The 15,126-nt window shown below is 35.9% G+C and overlaps 1 protein-coding gene across 12 annotated transcripts in view; it reads left to right on the forward strand.

Annotated features, from left to right (window-relative positions):
• PPFIA2 (PTPRF interacting protein alpha 2) overlaps nt 1-15,126 on the forward strand; it is a 355,332-nt gene that overhangs the window by 180,102 nt on the left and 160,104 nt on the right. For 6 of the 12 annotated variants that reach the window (XM_052774388.1, XM_052774386.1, XM_052774385.1 and 3 more), the window contains one exon: nt 8,368-8,430. The exons of the other annotated variants lie outside the window; for them this stretch is intronic. In XM_052774388.1, coding sequence (XP_052630348.1) covers nt 8,368-8,430 — 63 coding nt within the window. The remainder of the gene's footprint in view (nt 1-8,367; nt 8,431-15,126) is intronic. 12 annotated transcript variants of the gene reach the window in all.

Below are 15,126 nucleotides of genomic sequence, written 5' to 3' on the forward strand. Positions count from 1 at the left end.
CTCACACTAAATCCAAAACACAGCACTAACAGCTACTAGGAAGAAAATTAACTTTATTTCAGCTGAAAGCAGGACAGCTCCTCAGGTGCGCTCAAGTTCTATCTAACCTGGATCTGTCAGAGGTCTGATCTCCTGGGACCATGTGCACAGTTTAGCATCGTTCTTAACACACCTTCCTAAACTACGTTTGTCTTATTGCAAGGCAGTATGCAGACACATGTGAACTACTGTATCATCCTTCCCCACAGCCTGGGCATTGGTGAAAAGAGAGATTATTACTGTAGGCTGGGGACAGATCTGGCAGCTGGGTGACTAGAGAAGCAGGATTTCAGGGAGTGCAGGAAAGCACTGTAGGTGTATTTTGTTGGTGGTTTACTTTTTTCTTTTATTTTTCTCTTTCATTTTCTTTAACCCTCTTCCTTCCCTCCCCTCCCCTCCCTTCCCCTCCCCTTCCCTTCCCTTCCCTTCCCTCCCCTTTTCCCTCTGTTTTCCCTCCCATTTTCCCTTCCCTTTTCCATACTAGTCATTGATAAAATGACTTGGAACTGGACCTGGAATGTAATTATCAGACTCGTCATGCTTCATTAGGCAAAGCAAAAGAGTAGTCAACATGATTTCCACAGACCTAGTTTGAACATCAATTAGCATAACATTCCAACATGTTCATATAGTTTCATATTTTTACATTATATCAAATGAGCGTGTCCTTTGTTTTCTACACTTGTAATAAAAAAAGAATCTTGTTCGAAAAGACTTTATGCAAAGGAAATTCTGACAATTAGGCAAGGAAATATTTTTCATTTTTTGACTAAGAACTATTCAGACAGTTCCTTTCTAGACTATTAATTAACTAAATATTTAATGATGGAATATATGCCTGAATTATTTCTGTGCCTTGGTACAACACAGAGTCATTATCTTGAGATGTTTTAATGGCTGTATGAACTCAAACTCTGCTTCTGTGATCACTGTTCTGAATTTTTATTTGCTGTAATAAATTTCTCCTATGTTCAATACATTTAAATCAATATTTTATAGTGTAAATATAAAAGCTTATTATAACTATGATGATTTTCTGCATTCACATATCAAAAGATTTTAAAAATGATTAATCAAAGAATAATTAGAGAGTTCAGTCACTGTGATGCAGGTAAACAAATAAATATGAATCTTACTATCTCTTTAAAGTGCTCACTTAATGATGTATTACCTTACCTTGTATCATCTTGTAACAGTACTGTGGGAATATTACTGTACAGACTGCAAGGTCTGTCTTTCTACATACTATGTTTTAAGGGCAAGATCTTGCAGATTTTTACACGTAGATTTACCTCTGCAGTGATAACAAGTTCCCTGTAGCTCAGTGGGAATACTCCCATGTACAAAGTCAATGTGTACAGGTCAGTGTACATACCAGAGCTCCTGTTGATATAGATGATTGTAGGGGGTGGTTTTTGTTACTTCTTGTTACTTTTTTTTTCCAGGCTATCATCACCAAGCATATAATAATTACTAATTTATGTACAGTGTATGTACATATGTATGTGGATGGATACTGGTGTGTGTGTATATGTACAATATATATCAAATCTTAGAATCATAGAATAGTTTGGGTTGGAAGAGACCTTTAATGGTCATCTAGTCCAACCCCCCTGCAATTACCAGGGACATCTTCAACTGGATCAGGTTGCTCAGAGCCCTGTCCAACCTGACCTGGAACGTTTCCAGGGATGGGGCATCAACCACCTCTCTGCGCAACCTGTTCCAGTGTTTCACCACCCTCATCATAAAAAATTTCTTCCTTATATCTAGTCTGAATATACCCTCTTTTAGTTTAAAACCATTACCCCTTGTCCTATTGCAACATGCCCTTCTAAAAAGTTTGTCCCCATCTTTCTTATAATCCCCCTTCAAGCACTGAAAGGCTGCAATGAGGTCTCCTCAGAGCTTTCTCTTCTCCAGGTTGAACAGCCTTAGATACTTTGTATATATTGCATCTTATATATGCAAAATTATTGTATATTTATATGTACACACACATGCAGAGACACACCATTTTGTGTGTGCTTAACTTCAGAGTATGGACACTTTCAATTCTATTGAGTTGAAAGTACTAAGTTGATAATTTAGGACCATTCATTTACTTCCCATATTTACAATGTCATTACATGTAACTGAATAGTTGACTGAATGAGAAAGTATAATTAAAGAACAAGGATCATAAATGATTTTTTTAGATGGAGGAAGAAAAATAAATTATGTATATTTTGGTTCAGTGATAAAAGATCACTTTCTGCACAGAACCAGCTGACAGCTTCAGGTAAGAGGCCCCTTGCAAAGACAACGTTGATATACTAAGGGCAGCTGATAGTAAGATGGGGCAATATAAAGCATTAGATTTAGTGAAAAGGTTATTGTTGGTGGGTTTGTTGGATTTTTTTGAATAAAATATCTAACATTGTTTTTTAGTACAAATGTTAGGAGAAATTACAGTGACTTTTTTTTTGTTTAATTTAGATGATATATTAATAGGTCAAACTCATTTTTCAGGGATAACTATGCATTTCCATGGAAGAAACAGTGGTGGGATTTCACAGATTTTACTGAGAACTTACATGACATGTAAGTCCCATACAGGCTGAGTTCCAGTGTTAGGGACAAACTCTGGTTTTGCTGTATACCCAGAAGTGTGTTTTACTGAGATTTAAGTATTAATTATAGTTATATAACTTTTTTCAGTTTGAGATACCAATGCTAATATGTAATTTCCAGAAAAGCAGAATTTCAATGCATCAACCTGCTGAGCTCATTTTCCAAAATAAATACCAACTTCTATAGTCAATTAAGTCCTCTACGCGAGTAGTCAGGAGAGATTCAAATGTATCCTTTACATTTTGACCTCCCTAGTTATGTGTCTGTTATGCTGTAGGAACGTCCTCCTCAACAGATCTAAGTGTGGCATGGTCTGCCTTCCAACTTCTTTTCCACCCAAAAGTCTACCTTGCAAGTGGGCTGTGAGTCTGAGTCACTTGGTGGCATTCAGCTTTCCTGGTGAGTCTCAAACTATTGGGCACTAACGTGTCCCAAAGGCTGCAGTCAACCCTTACCCAAAAGCATGCTGCATATGACTGGCAAGTTTGGTCTTCAATGGGCCTGCAAGACTTGTCTTCATTGCTGTATTGCTTTCTAAGCCAGCCTTTACAGACAGTTTTAAGACTTAAAGCCTGCCAGTGGGTCTCTGGGGTGGCTGCAGAAGAGGAATGACATGTTGTTTGTTTGTAATGATGTTGGCAATGAGGTGAGACCTGAAGTCACTTGTTGGTTGTCACAGACTTAATTTATCCAGAGCAAGCCTCAAGAGCTTCAAACTTTTCCATCACTTGAAACTTCAGGCAAGTGCAGAGCTGTCACTAGAACTGTTGTCAGGATTAAAATTCTGTCCAGACTGTCTAGGGATAGACTAGGAAAGGTGGTAAATCTTCACATCCTTCACGCTTTGTTCCCTTCTATTGTAGGAGCTCTCTGTCCTTCTCAATTTATAGGTACCAAATCTAGCATAATGAAAACCCTACATGCTGTAACATGAAATAACATTTAGTATTGAAAAATAATAGAATCATAGCATTACTTGGGTTGGAAATGATCTCTGGGGGTCATCTAGTCCATGCATGGCTAACTTTATAACTAGATCAGGTGTCCCAGGGTCCTGTCCAGTCTAGTTTTGAAATGGTCTTCCATAAACAAGAACACGGTGGTGGGATGATTGTTAGATAGGTATTCCATATGCAGTCTGTGAATTTTAAATAAACCTTTGAGTTTATTAAAGTACCCTTTGCCAATATCTGGATATCACACTTCCTTTCACTTTAGAACAGGCAATATGAATGACATCTGAGAATATATTCTGTTACTGTGAATTCACATGATGACTTCTCAAAGCTAGTAGAATAGACTCATACTATCAAAGATATCACATACATCTGCTGTATCTATGGTGTAATGTACAGTGATATGCTGTGATGACTGTATGGTCTTCAGTTTTAACAGGGAGTATTTGTTTTGTAGCATTACTTCTAGTCCAGCCCACACTTAAAAATAAACCAAAAAACCAAACTAATGGATTCTGCGTTAGTGTACATTTGTGCACAGGTATGTATCAGTACAATATAGCTTAAACGGATTTCAACTTGAGTTGAAGGTACTGGTTGTTGAAGTAATCATGTGAGATGCATGGGATATTACGTGGAACAGGCTTCACTTCAGAATAGGCTTAGCTGAAGCCACTTTCCTAGTCTGAGTGCAGAGAATAGGCAGTGAATTTCACTATGAAATATAAACTTCTTGAAATATTGTACTTATTTATTGTGGAAGTGTTCCTTTTGGTCTTGTTTTTTGCTCCAACTACTAAAGTAACAAATAGAATACTTTCTACAGAAATGGCTTTAGAAAGTAGATAACAGGTCTTTTCCTTTTGGGCTTTTTACCTTGACAACTGTTCAGATAGCCTGCTAAGCATGACCTCAGTTAGCACCCCCACAAAAAGATAACACATAAGGGAAGAAACAGTTCTTTTCTGACATTGCGTAGTTTCACTAATTACTGTGAGTAAATAAAATTTTCAGAAGACTAAAACACCTAAATAGCATTTTGGACTGTGGTGAGTGATGTAAGACTGGTCAGCACAAAATTCTTGTTAAGAAACACCAAATATTGCTCTGAGGGATAGTTTTTTATATCCATCTGTCAGATACCTACATTATAGACATCAAAGAATTGGGGAAGATTCTGCACTGGTTTCTTCAATCTATCAACAAATTAGATTTATTCAGTGCATATCTCTGAATTTGTCAGCAGCTTTGGATACCACTGATTATAAAACCTGACTTTCTTCTTTATTCCATGTCCTTAATTTGGACATGGCCTTGAAATTATTGCTGTACTGCTCATATCATAACTGAGAGCAATAGTTCCTGCTTTACCAGAGCTTTGACTGGGGACTTGCTAAGAAGGTTTGGATTATAACAATGTTGGTATTTAGGAAAATATGTCTCGTTTCATGTGACCTGAACAGCAAGATCACTTGAATGCTGAGTGTAACTAACCAGTTAAAAAAATGCAGTTGCTACATGGTGTAAATGCAGGAATATTGATGTTAGACTTCATGAATTTTCACATATTTCTTGTAGGTTAATTTACAGAATTAGCTAAAACTTTGTTTAATTTTAGTGTTTCCACAGAAGCTCGAAATTGTAGTCTCATATATCCTTTGTCACGCTTCCTATCTAGTTGTGAAATACAGGCCAGTTTGGCGCATATGTGGGCCGTTATTTGTGATTATTGCCTGATGCGGTCTTGGAAACTCCAGGAGGTGTAGCTTGGCTGTGTATGTACCTAGAGGGCTTTTTGTAGGTGATGCATTTTCTGAAAATGTTTTCAGATGTGCCACAGCCTCACACAAGGTCTTTCTATGTGGAAACCCAAAAGAGAGAAGAGAAGGAGCCTGGAAACATTTCTGGGTCCATCATTTAGGAGACAGCTTGAGAATCTGTCCCTGTGCATGTGGTTCACAGGAAATAGTAGCTGAAGTGCTCATCCCAAGCAAGCATATATGCATGTTCTAGAGCTTCATTTTCAGAATTTTCTCTCCCTGTTGACTCTATTTTCTCCTCTGATAAATTTTAATGCTTATGCATTTTCTCAGGGAGGAAGACCAAACTGTAATAGAAAGTTTCATGAATATTAATTCTAATAGGTTATAGTTACTAGGGTACAAATACTAGGTAGATGCTATAATATTAGATGCACTCCTGAATGGAATAAATATTTTATGGACATGCATGAGATGGGAATTGCTGCATTACTTACACTACCTAACTCATTCATGGATTTTGTATCTCAAATGATTGCCAGTAAAATCTTTATGACAATACATTTGCCTCAACATGCACAGTTTGAAGACAAACAATTTGAGAATTAATGCACAAATGTTATACTTTTTATTTAATATTTTTCTTTCATTTCTCTTCTCTGACACTTGACATTTTAGGTACTATGAGTCCAGTTGGATAGGAAATTACCATGGCTATAAGGAAATAGCCTTACAGTGTTGAAATATCAGGGATCACTCATTTCCAATTATGTGAAGTTTCCCATAGTAGGCCTGAAGAGTCAAAATATTGGACCTTAAACCCATCAGCTGCTAGAATTGAACACTGTTCATTTTATACCTTTAATCAATAAACCTTTATTCACAGTTTTACAAGAGGAAAGAAGAGGAAAAGTGTTTACAAGATAATTTGAAAAATTAGGCTAAAGTTACTCAGAGATTATTGCTGTTAACAGCAATGGACAGCAAAGATGAATTAGTTAACAGAGCTCAGATGCAGCAGTCAAAAGTATACAGTAGATCTACCTTTTCGCACAAAAGTGCAAAATTATCAGAAAACATCATATATGAGATGTACATAGATTAAAAAAAGTGCAGAAATGTGTAAACTATTTACACATTAATCCAGGTGCATTTGTTTCAACCCTTTTTTAGTAGTTGTCTATGTATAAATATTGAGATTAAATTTAATAAGCCTTAAACCATTATTAAATAAAGATGTGTGAGACTGAAATATTGAATGGATAAAGTTTATAATGTCTATGTTTTCTTGTGCTGAGATATTGTTTATGTAGAACAGTGTCATGCTGACATAATGTGGGCTGTGTTTTCCTTACAAAATTCTGGAGCAACAGTGGTGTGAAAGATCCATCTAAACATGATACATGAATTGACCATGAAGTTGCTTTGCATGGAAATGTTCTTTTCAAAAGTAACTGCTTTGTATGAATTGAAATCTCCTTTGGAAAAAAAAAACCAATAAAAAAGCATTATAAAAATTTTTTCAAATATTTAATGGTGTAAATCTGAAGAAGGGAACTCTGACACAAGCAAGTTAAGAACTTGCCAGCACATGTGGAGAGTTTTGCTTAAAATTAAAAATTTACTCTCTTTGTTACCACTAATAGCATAATTCTCCTTTAAAACATTGAAAGTTTAAAACTACTTCAAATATTGAAAAACTGTTACAAATCACAATGTGAAGTTCATTGGCATTATGTGCTTTGTCAATAGATGAACATGGATACTTGCCTGGGGCTGTTATTCAATATATTGCTAATGTGCACATTTTTGTTTACTGCAAAAGTAAGTCATAATATACAATCAGTCTTAACTTCCTCATAAATTATAATAGTAAAGTCATAATAAAACACATCTTGCAATATGCTGTATTTTCCAAATGTTATATTGTGCTATTAAAAATACTTGAATCCAAAAATACTGTCGTCTTGTCAGTTCTGAATACCAGGTTTACTAAATTGAGTTGGTAAATAGTCACAGAAGTAAAGCTTAGGTCAATATTTACTTTGAGAGATGATGAAGCTCAACTATAATTAGCATGAACATTGCATGTATTGTTACATATGCTCTCAACAATGGAAAGAAATTGTTTAGAAGATTAGTCTAGAACTGTTCGTTTGGTTTTTTTAATGGCAATCAGGATAGATTGAGCCAGAGGTTTAAAAAATACTTCTAGAACTTTTTGAAAATCTGCTGTTAATTTCTTCTGAAGTAAATATTGAGATCTGAAGAAATGTCAACTGGTCAGATTGCCTACTAGTCGGGGTTTTTCTAAAGAAGAATGCTATATGTTGGGCTCTGCAAAAATAAAAGAAAGAGTCGTGAAAAAGGAAGAAAAGTAACATTCAATGCTAAAATAAATTCTTCAGGTAGCTGAAGGGACTTCCAGATTTTTAACTGCACATAGCTTTTTTCCTACTATTTTTCCACTCCTATGATTGTTTGGTGCAACAGAAAAGTCTGAGACAGCATGAAAAATTTATCAATTTAATAGGTAAAGTCTACCTGGTATTTTAATAGGTTTACTTCTTTTGATGTCTTTCTATAAGATGTTTTAATTTGCGGGGAGAAGTTCCTACTTTCTTTAAACCTCACAAACAGGTAAAACCTCTTGCTTTATGTAGAGACCTCAGGTTAAAGTTAGCCACGGAGCTATGATTATTTCTCCGTAGTTATCTGGCTGTTTGACAGTGCTTCAGAGTTCACTTCTGTGAACGCAGTACAGAACACTGAAGTGACTTACTGTTTGCTTGGTCTCAGTGCCTCATGAGCCAGGATATGTAACAATACTTACAATTTTTTGGTGTGAATTTCAGTTGAGCCACATTTTTGTTCTTTTAGATCAGCTTGCTTGAATGATAATAACATTCATCTTGTTAGCATGGTGTAATTTAAATATACTGTAGCACTGTACAAAATTCTGTTCCATTCAGCAGAATCTCTGTTGCCCCCTTTTTCAGATGACGGTTGCTGCTGGTACGAGCATTGAGAATAACATTCAAAGGACCATATCCTGCCCTAATGTATGTTCAAAATATCTTGGATTTTTGCGTAATTTAAATGCAAAGCCTCCTTATGTGAATTTGATATTTTGTTGCCCACAGAAGCTTGTGCATCTTGAGGTTACTTGACATTATATATTTCAGGGTCAATGAATATTGTACTACAAGTGAGGTCTCAGCCTATCAAAATTACCAAATTACTGTCATTTTTTTCTGTATGGTTTGATGGTGCAGATAGAGACAATGATAATATATTCACAGTTCCTTCTGTGTTTACCTTGCTTCCCACCCAGCTCAATGCTCCTGTCAGTTGAAATCAGTAGAACAGCAATAGGCAAAATGAGGAAAGCAATGAGAGCCTGTATTTATTCTACTTAACGTTGTTCTAAATTGGATTTTGATATAAAGATGTGTAAGACTAAATTTAGAAGGAAGGCAATTTCATTTTTCTTGCTTAAACAAATATATACCATGACTTAAAATAGAAGAAGGGAGGAGTTACTATTGCTCATGAAAGGTAAAATAAGAAATCTATTTTGTTAACAAAAGAAGAAAATTATTCACTTGTAGTATAATAGGTCATTTATCTTTTTTTACTAAAACTATTCGGATAATGGAAAGTCATTGGGCCAAAATTGAACTCTTATACATTAATGGGGAAACATTAATGAGAATTTGGGATGTACCACTGAGAAAAGACTGTGGGTCTGCATTATATAGAAGCTATTTTTTATCATGTAATGTGTTTAATAATTTATTTTTCAGCTGAAGATTATCATGTTCATGGGGGAACTGGCAGAAGGAATTCTGGATAAACATTTCCATCACCTTGAGTTCTTTTAAGATAAATAATCACAGTACAAGCACAATATAGTTAAAATAACTAATAGCTAAGAGAAAAAATACCGTGATTTAATATTGGCAAGAAGTTAGTTAATCCTCCCTATCTGGGAAAAAAATTCAACATTTTAAAACAATCTTTTTTCTGGAAAGTTTGTGCTCTTAAGGGAACATAGAGAAATTCTTACACTGCATTCTTAGAAGATACTGCATCTGACTATCTGAATCATTATGGATTTCTGAATAGATTCCTTGAATGGACCAAAATTATAAATTCTTGGCTGTGATTCATATGTTCGATTCCAGTTTCAGACTTGCTTCTATGCAGAGGAAAAAAGCTTCCTCAATATGTAATGTATGATTAATCTCCAATCTCTTCTGGATTTTCAACATGACTAACTTCTCCAAGGCAATTTTAGTATTTCCATTTTGCAAATATTTCTATTCTGCAAATAGTACCACAATAGTTCCTGTGTAGATAACAGTGAAAAATATTACAATTCAGTTGAAAGACTAGGCTTTAATATTTCCCTCTCAATCTCTCCATGAACTAAAAAGAATTCTTAAATGGTCTTTAATAAATAAGTTAGTTCCCATTCTAGATTTCACCTTTAGTGTAAATGCACTAAAAATAAAAACTTTCATGTTTAAAACTACTGTTTATTTCCTCCCCAGGGGAAAATAACACAGTTCAGTCGCAAAGGGTGTGAAACAAACTCTTGCCATTATTATTTACTTATACCCAAAGTCATTGTCAAGTGGTCATGAGGCCTAATTTTGGATTCTCACTTTATGAATAGGTGCAAAAAATCAAGTTCTTAACTCTGAAGACTCTTAACCAGGACATAACAGTATTTGTTCTGTTTCAGACTTCCAACTAATTCTCAATGAAAGTTTATCTTACGCAGATGATTTTTTATACTTGAATTCCTGAAATTTCTTTTCAGTTTTATCAGATTTTTGAATTTATAATTAATAATGACTGAAGGTCCTGTCAGATACAAAAGAATCCTGTTCAGAGACAGAATATAATGCCTACCAATGTCTACATGTCATCCAAATGCACAAAGCCTGCAGCAAGAGCAAAGAGTGGAAATCTGTACTCACCCTTTCACCCAGCATCTTGCAGGGAGGATAGGAAGGGAAGGCAGTTCTGCTTTACATGTACTTCTCTTACCACAAAATCTACCTGGGGCACTGTAACAATTGCAAAAGCAGATCCAGCTTCAGTTTAGAGAAATACCGTAACTGAAAAGAGACATCCAAAACTTGATGAATAATTGCAAAGTTTTACTCATTCCTAAATCCTCTAGTTTCCTGATGATAGGAAACTGTTTATGTAGCTATTTGTTATTGAATAAAACCCGGCTCCTTAGACTTTTTCACAAGTACACTTTTATATTATGACTGATTGTTCTTATGCTAATTAGAAAAAAATTACTAAAGGAACAACTTAGTGCCCTTTGTAATATATGAGAAAGGAAATTAATTCAATCATTTATTTTATTCCATTGAATTCCAAACCCGCAATTACCTGTGTGAACAATACTTTTAATAACTGGCATTAAGGCTGTCGAATCTACAGCTGAAACTGAATGCATGGTCACTTTTCAGTTATTGGGCTACATTATTCTGAAATGTTTTCTGGTTTCTTGTAATTACTGTGAATTGTACAACTTTGTATTTCTGCCTTTTGTAAAAAGGATAGCTGTGGAGGATGCTTTCAGAAGCATAAAATTTTCAGTCAGTATATATTGCACTGGTTCAGCATTTTAATTACATTGCATTAATTATAAAACTCAGTTATTTAGTCAAAAAAAGGCACAATACATTTGATTTGGCTTTTCTGGCTCTTAATCTCAGACCTAAAATATATTTCTAGAAGTACTCATCTAGAAGCAGAGTTTGAGATGCTAAAATTGTACAGAAAACATAGAATAGATTGTTCATGAGCCACATATGCTAAAATATTCAAAAAGGCTTTATTAAACCTGAGTAACATCTCTTAACATTATTAATAACAAATGTAAGCAGGTTTTTAGATATACAGTGTGTAGTATATCATTTTGCTTAATAGAAATACACTACAAAGCTAGCAATAAAACTGAAACTCAAGAAGAAACTGCAATATATTCAAAATTGAGAACTCAGATATTATAATGATTTCAAGGTACAATTTTGTGGGCAGTTTCCCACAAATGAAAAAATCTAATTTGCGTGCTGTTGCTCTGTGAAGTTTACAACTCCACAATCTTCATTACAGGCCTCAGTTTACCTTTATTCCCACGTAAACTTTCTGTTTTCTATTTCTCATTATTATAAATTGTTTACACGACAGCTGAGTGGAGAAATTGGTATTATATGCAATAGTAATATGCTATTGCGGTTTATTCCCTTCTACGTATTGCTTAGGGGGATAATAAGAGGCACTTAACTGCTAGGTTTGCTGTCTTTCATGCAAGATATCCCAAATCTTGACTGCATCTCTCTATATATGTATTATATTTATAGATTAGTCTTTAAACGACCACTACAATTGCTGTATACTTTGAAAACACTCTTTCTTGATAAAAAGTAATTTCTGTAGATGTACTCTTAAAGTATACTTGTGTTCTAATATGCCTGGATGGACATTACTGATGCATATAGAGTAGTTTAGACAGAACGCTCTATCATACTTTGATATCTCAATGCCATTACTCGATGGCTGGAAACAGTGCAAGCTAATGGTCAGAACAAAGACAGGACACTTTGTATGCAGATCCAGTTGCTGTGGTTGCATGACCTTGAGCTTCTGCAAAATGGCAGTATTAATACCCCTTTTTTTTTACAGCTCTTTAAGGTCCACAGTAAAAATGTAAACAGCAAAATACAAAAGAAAGTGGTGGCAGGTATTAAACATGCTGTGTTTTCTTCATTTGAAACAGCAGAACTTAAGTCTGTGATTTTTTAAAACAAAATTGCTGCATATAATAAATGAAAACATACTTCACTGCATATAACTGCAAAGAAAACTAATTATTTAATTTTAATCAAGCGCAAAACCAATGCATTTTGTTATTGCACCATCAGCTATTCCACTACTCTTTCATGGAAAAGCCACATTTGTTCTGTCTAAAGGGATACATACCTACAGGAATTCTTCATAGAGCTAGTCACAAGTTTTACAGTAATTACTTTGAAAATGCAGGGTTTTTTAAATTCCAGCATATGTGATTCAGGCTGTTTTGTTTGGGTAGATGTTTTTATTAATTACATAGCTTAATGTGTGTAAATTTTTAACATCAATGTTTTTGATTATCTTATGGCTTTAGACAAGATATAGAGCATATATATAGACATTTTCTACAGTAGTTCTGTAGAAAACAGCAATTTGCTTATTTTTTATCAAATCAGATGTTATGCAGCATCTTATAAAACTGCAGTTTTTCATTCATCAGCAATCTTAAGTCTTTATTTCAAAAAGTGTTTTGGGAGGGTTACAGTAAGGCGGGGGGAGAGAGAAAAAGCTTTGGTAATATATAGATACCTTAAAATATCAGTGTATTTATTTTTCTCCCAAATTAGAATGAAACTACTTCCTATGCTTTCCAGATACTTTGTTTTCTATCAGAGATTAAATCCTGCTTGTTTTCGTAAGTTTGTTCGTGTGAATATGCTGAGCATGTTTTTTCCTTAAGTTTAAGCCAAATGCCTTTATTCTCAGGTAAACTGAAGCAGAAGTAATTTTTTCTATCCTGGGTACATTTCTGAGATTAAGAGGAAAAAATAATCCAGAACTACTACACATAGGAACAGAAAGTCAGAAGCCTGAACATAATTACAAACCTCCGGTCTTTCTCAGGTTGCTATGAAAGCTCTGAAACTCCTTCATCTCTTTCAACCTTCATAGGATTCTGGGATTTACCAAATAGTGACCTACCTCTTGAAGCTACAAACCCATTTTATGTGATCACCTGTCACTTTCAAGTGTCAGACCCTCTTGGCATATAGATGTCTTATTTTTGTCCATGGAAGGAAAAAAATCATAGGGAGGTTTCCTTTCTCAAGCTTTTACCCAAACTCCATAGTTCAAGGTCTGCAGGAGTTACTTCATTAACCACTAAACTTGCAAACAGAAAAGCAATTTCAGTTTGTTCTCACTGCCAATGACTGTGCAGCCCTATATTTTGAGCATGACACTAATCTTTTGGCCCTCATCTCCTGTTTCCCTGCCACAGGGCCAGCAAATCTCACTGTGCAGCTCAACATTTCTGCCTCTGCTCCAGACCTCATGACAGGCAATTAGCTGGCAGATCTGCTGCCTGGCCAGCTGTGCCAAGTGTGTTAAATCCTAAGGTAGAAAGAGATAGCAGCAATGTGCTGCAACTGGAGAGAAGAATCACTGTATGTCTTAGCAACAGCGTGGTGTCCTGGTCCTCAAGTACGTGGCTGCATGCTCATGGTAATGCTGTTACGTGTACAGCATCGGTGTCCCAGCATAGCTTTGCAAGCACTCCACTTTTCCATGGCATTTGGACTGACACAGGCCCAATGCATTTATTCTATTCATTTGAGAGATTGAAAATTGCAAAATGGAAATCGGGAATTAGGAGTTGTAGCAGCATTAGCAAGGGATTTGCAAGGAACAATGCTCAGATGATATCAAAGTTGTTCCATACCCTTTTAATTTTTACTTTTATATATGAACGTGAATGGACACAGTACCATATGGTTAGGTCTGTTTTCAACTACAGCATGCCAATTTATAGGTGCTTATCTGTTGCATCCTGGGACAGGAAACAACTTTAAAATCAGTACATCAATATCATGATGAAGCGTATTATATGAAAAAAATCTTGCCTGGGTTCACAGAAACTAGATGTTACTGGACAGCTTTACTGAGCAGATCCACTGGAGTGAAATATGCAGGACCCTTAAGCTAGGTATTCGTCTCTGTGGCCCGCTGAGAGGCTTAACTGTTCTTGTGGGCTGACCTTGGTCAGCAGCCAGACACCCACCAGCTCCCCCCTCAGTCCCCCTCTTCAACAGGACAGGGGGAGAAAATAGGATGAGAAAGCTCATAGGTCAAGATAAAGATGGGGAGATCACATACCTGTTACCACATGGGCAAAACAGACTTCATTTGGGGAAAACTAGTTTAATTTATTGCCAATTAAAATAGAATTGGATGGTGAGAAACAAAGACAAAATTTAAAAAATTAAAATAACACCTCTGTTGTGGTTTAACCCCAGCCAGCAACTAAGCACCACGCAGCTGCTCACTCACTACTCACCCCCCACCCAGTGGGATAGGGGAGAGAATTGGAAAAAAAGTAAAATTTGTGGGTTGAGATAAGAACAGTTTAATAGGACAGAAAGGAAGAAACTAATAATGATAATAATAAAATAATAATATAATAAAATAATTGCAACATACAAAACGAGTGATGCACAATGCAATTACTTACCACTTGCCAACCAATGCCCAGTTAGGTCCTGAGCAGCGATCCCCTCCCAGCCAACTCCCCCCAGTTTGTATACTGGGCATGACGTCACATGGTATGGAATACCCCGTTGGCCAATTGGGGTCAGCTGTCCTGGCTGTGTCCCCTCCCAACTCCTTGTGCCCCTCCAGCCTTCTTGCTGGCTGGGCATGAGAAGCTGAAAAATCCTTGACTGAGTACTTAGTACACTACTTAGTACACTACTTAGCAACAACTGAGAACGTCAGTGTGTTATCAACATTCTTCTCATCCTGAACCCAAAACATAACACTATACCAGCTACTAGAAATAAAATTAACTCTATCCTAGCTGAAGCCAGGACAACCTCCCACATAATCCCATGTTTTTTGCCAGGCTCAACTTCACCCCTTCTCTCCCAACTCCTCCAGTC

This window comes from Harpia harpyja, chromosome 23, assembly GCF_026419915.1.
Source record: "Harpia harpyja isolate bHarHar1 chromosome 23, bHarHar1 primary haplotype, whole genome shotgun sequence".
NCBI classification, from domain to species: domain Eukaryota; kingdom Metazoa; phylum Chordata; class Aves; order Accipitriformes; family Accipitridae; genus Harpia; species Harpia harpyja.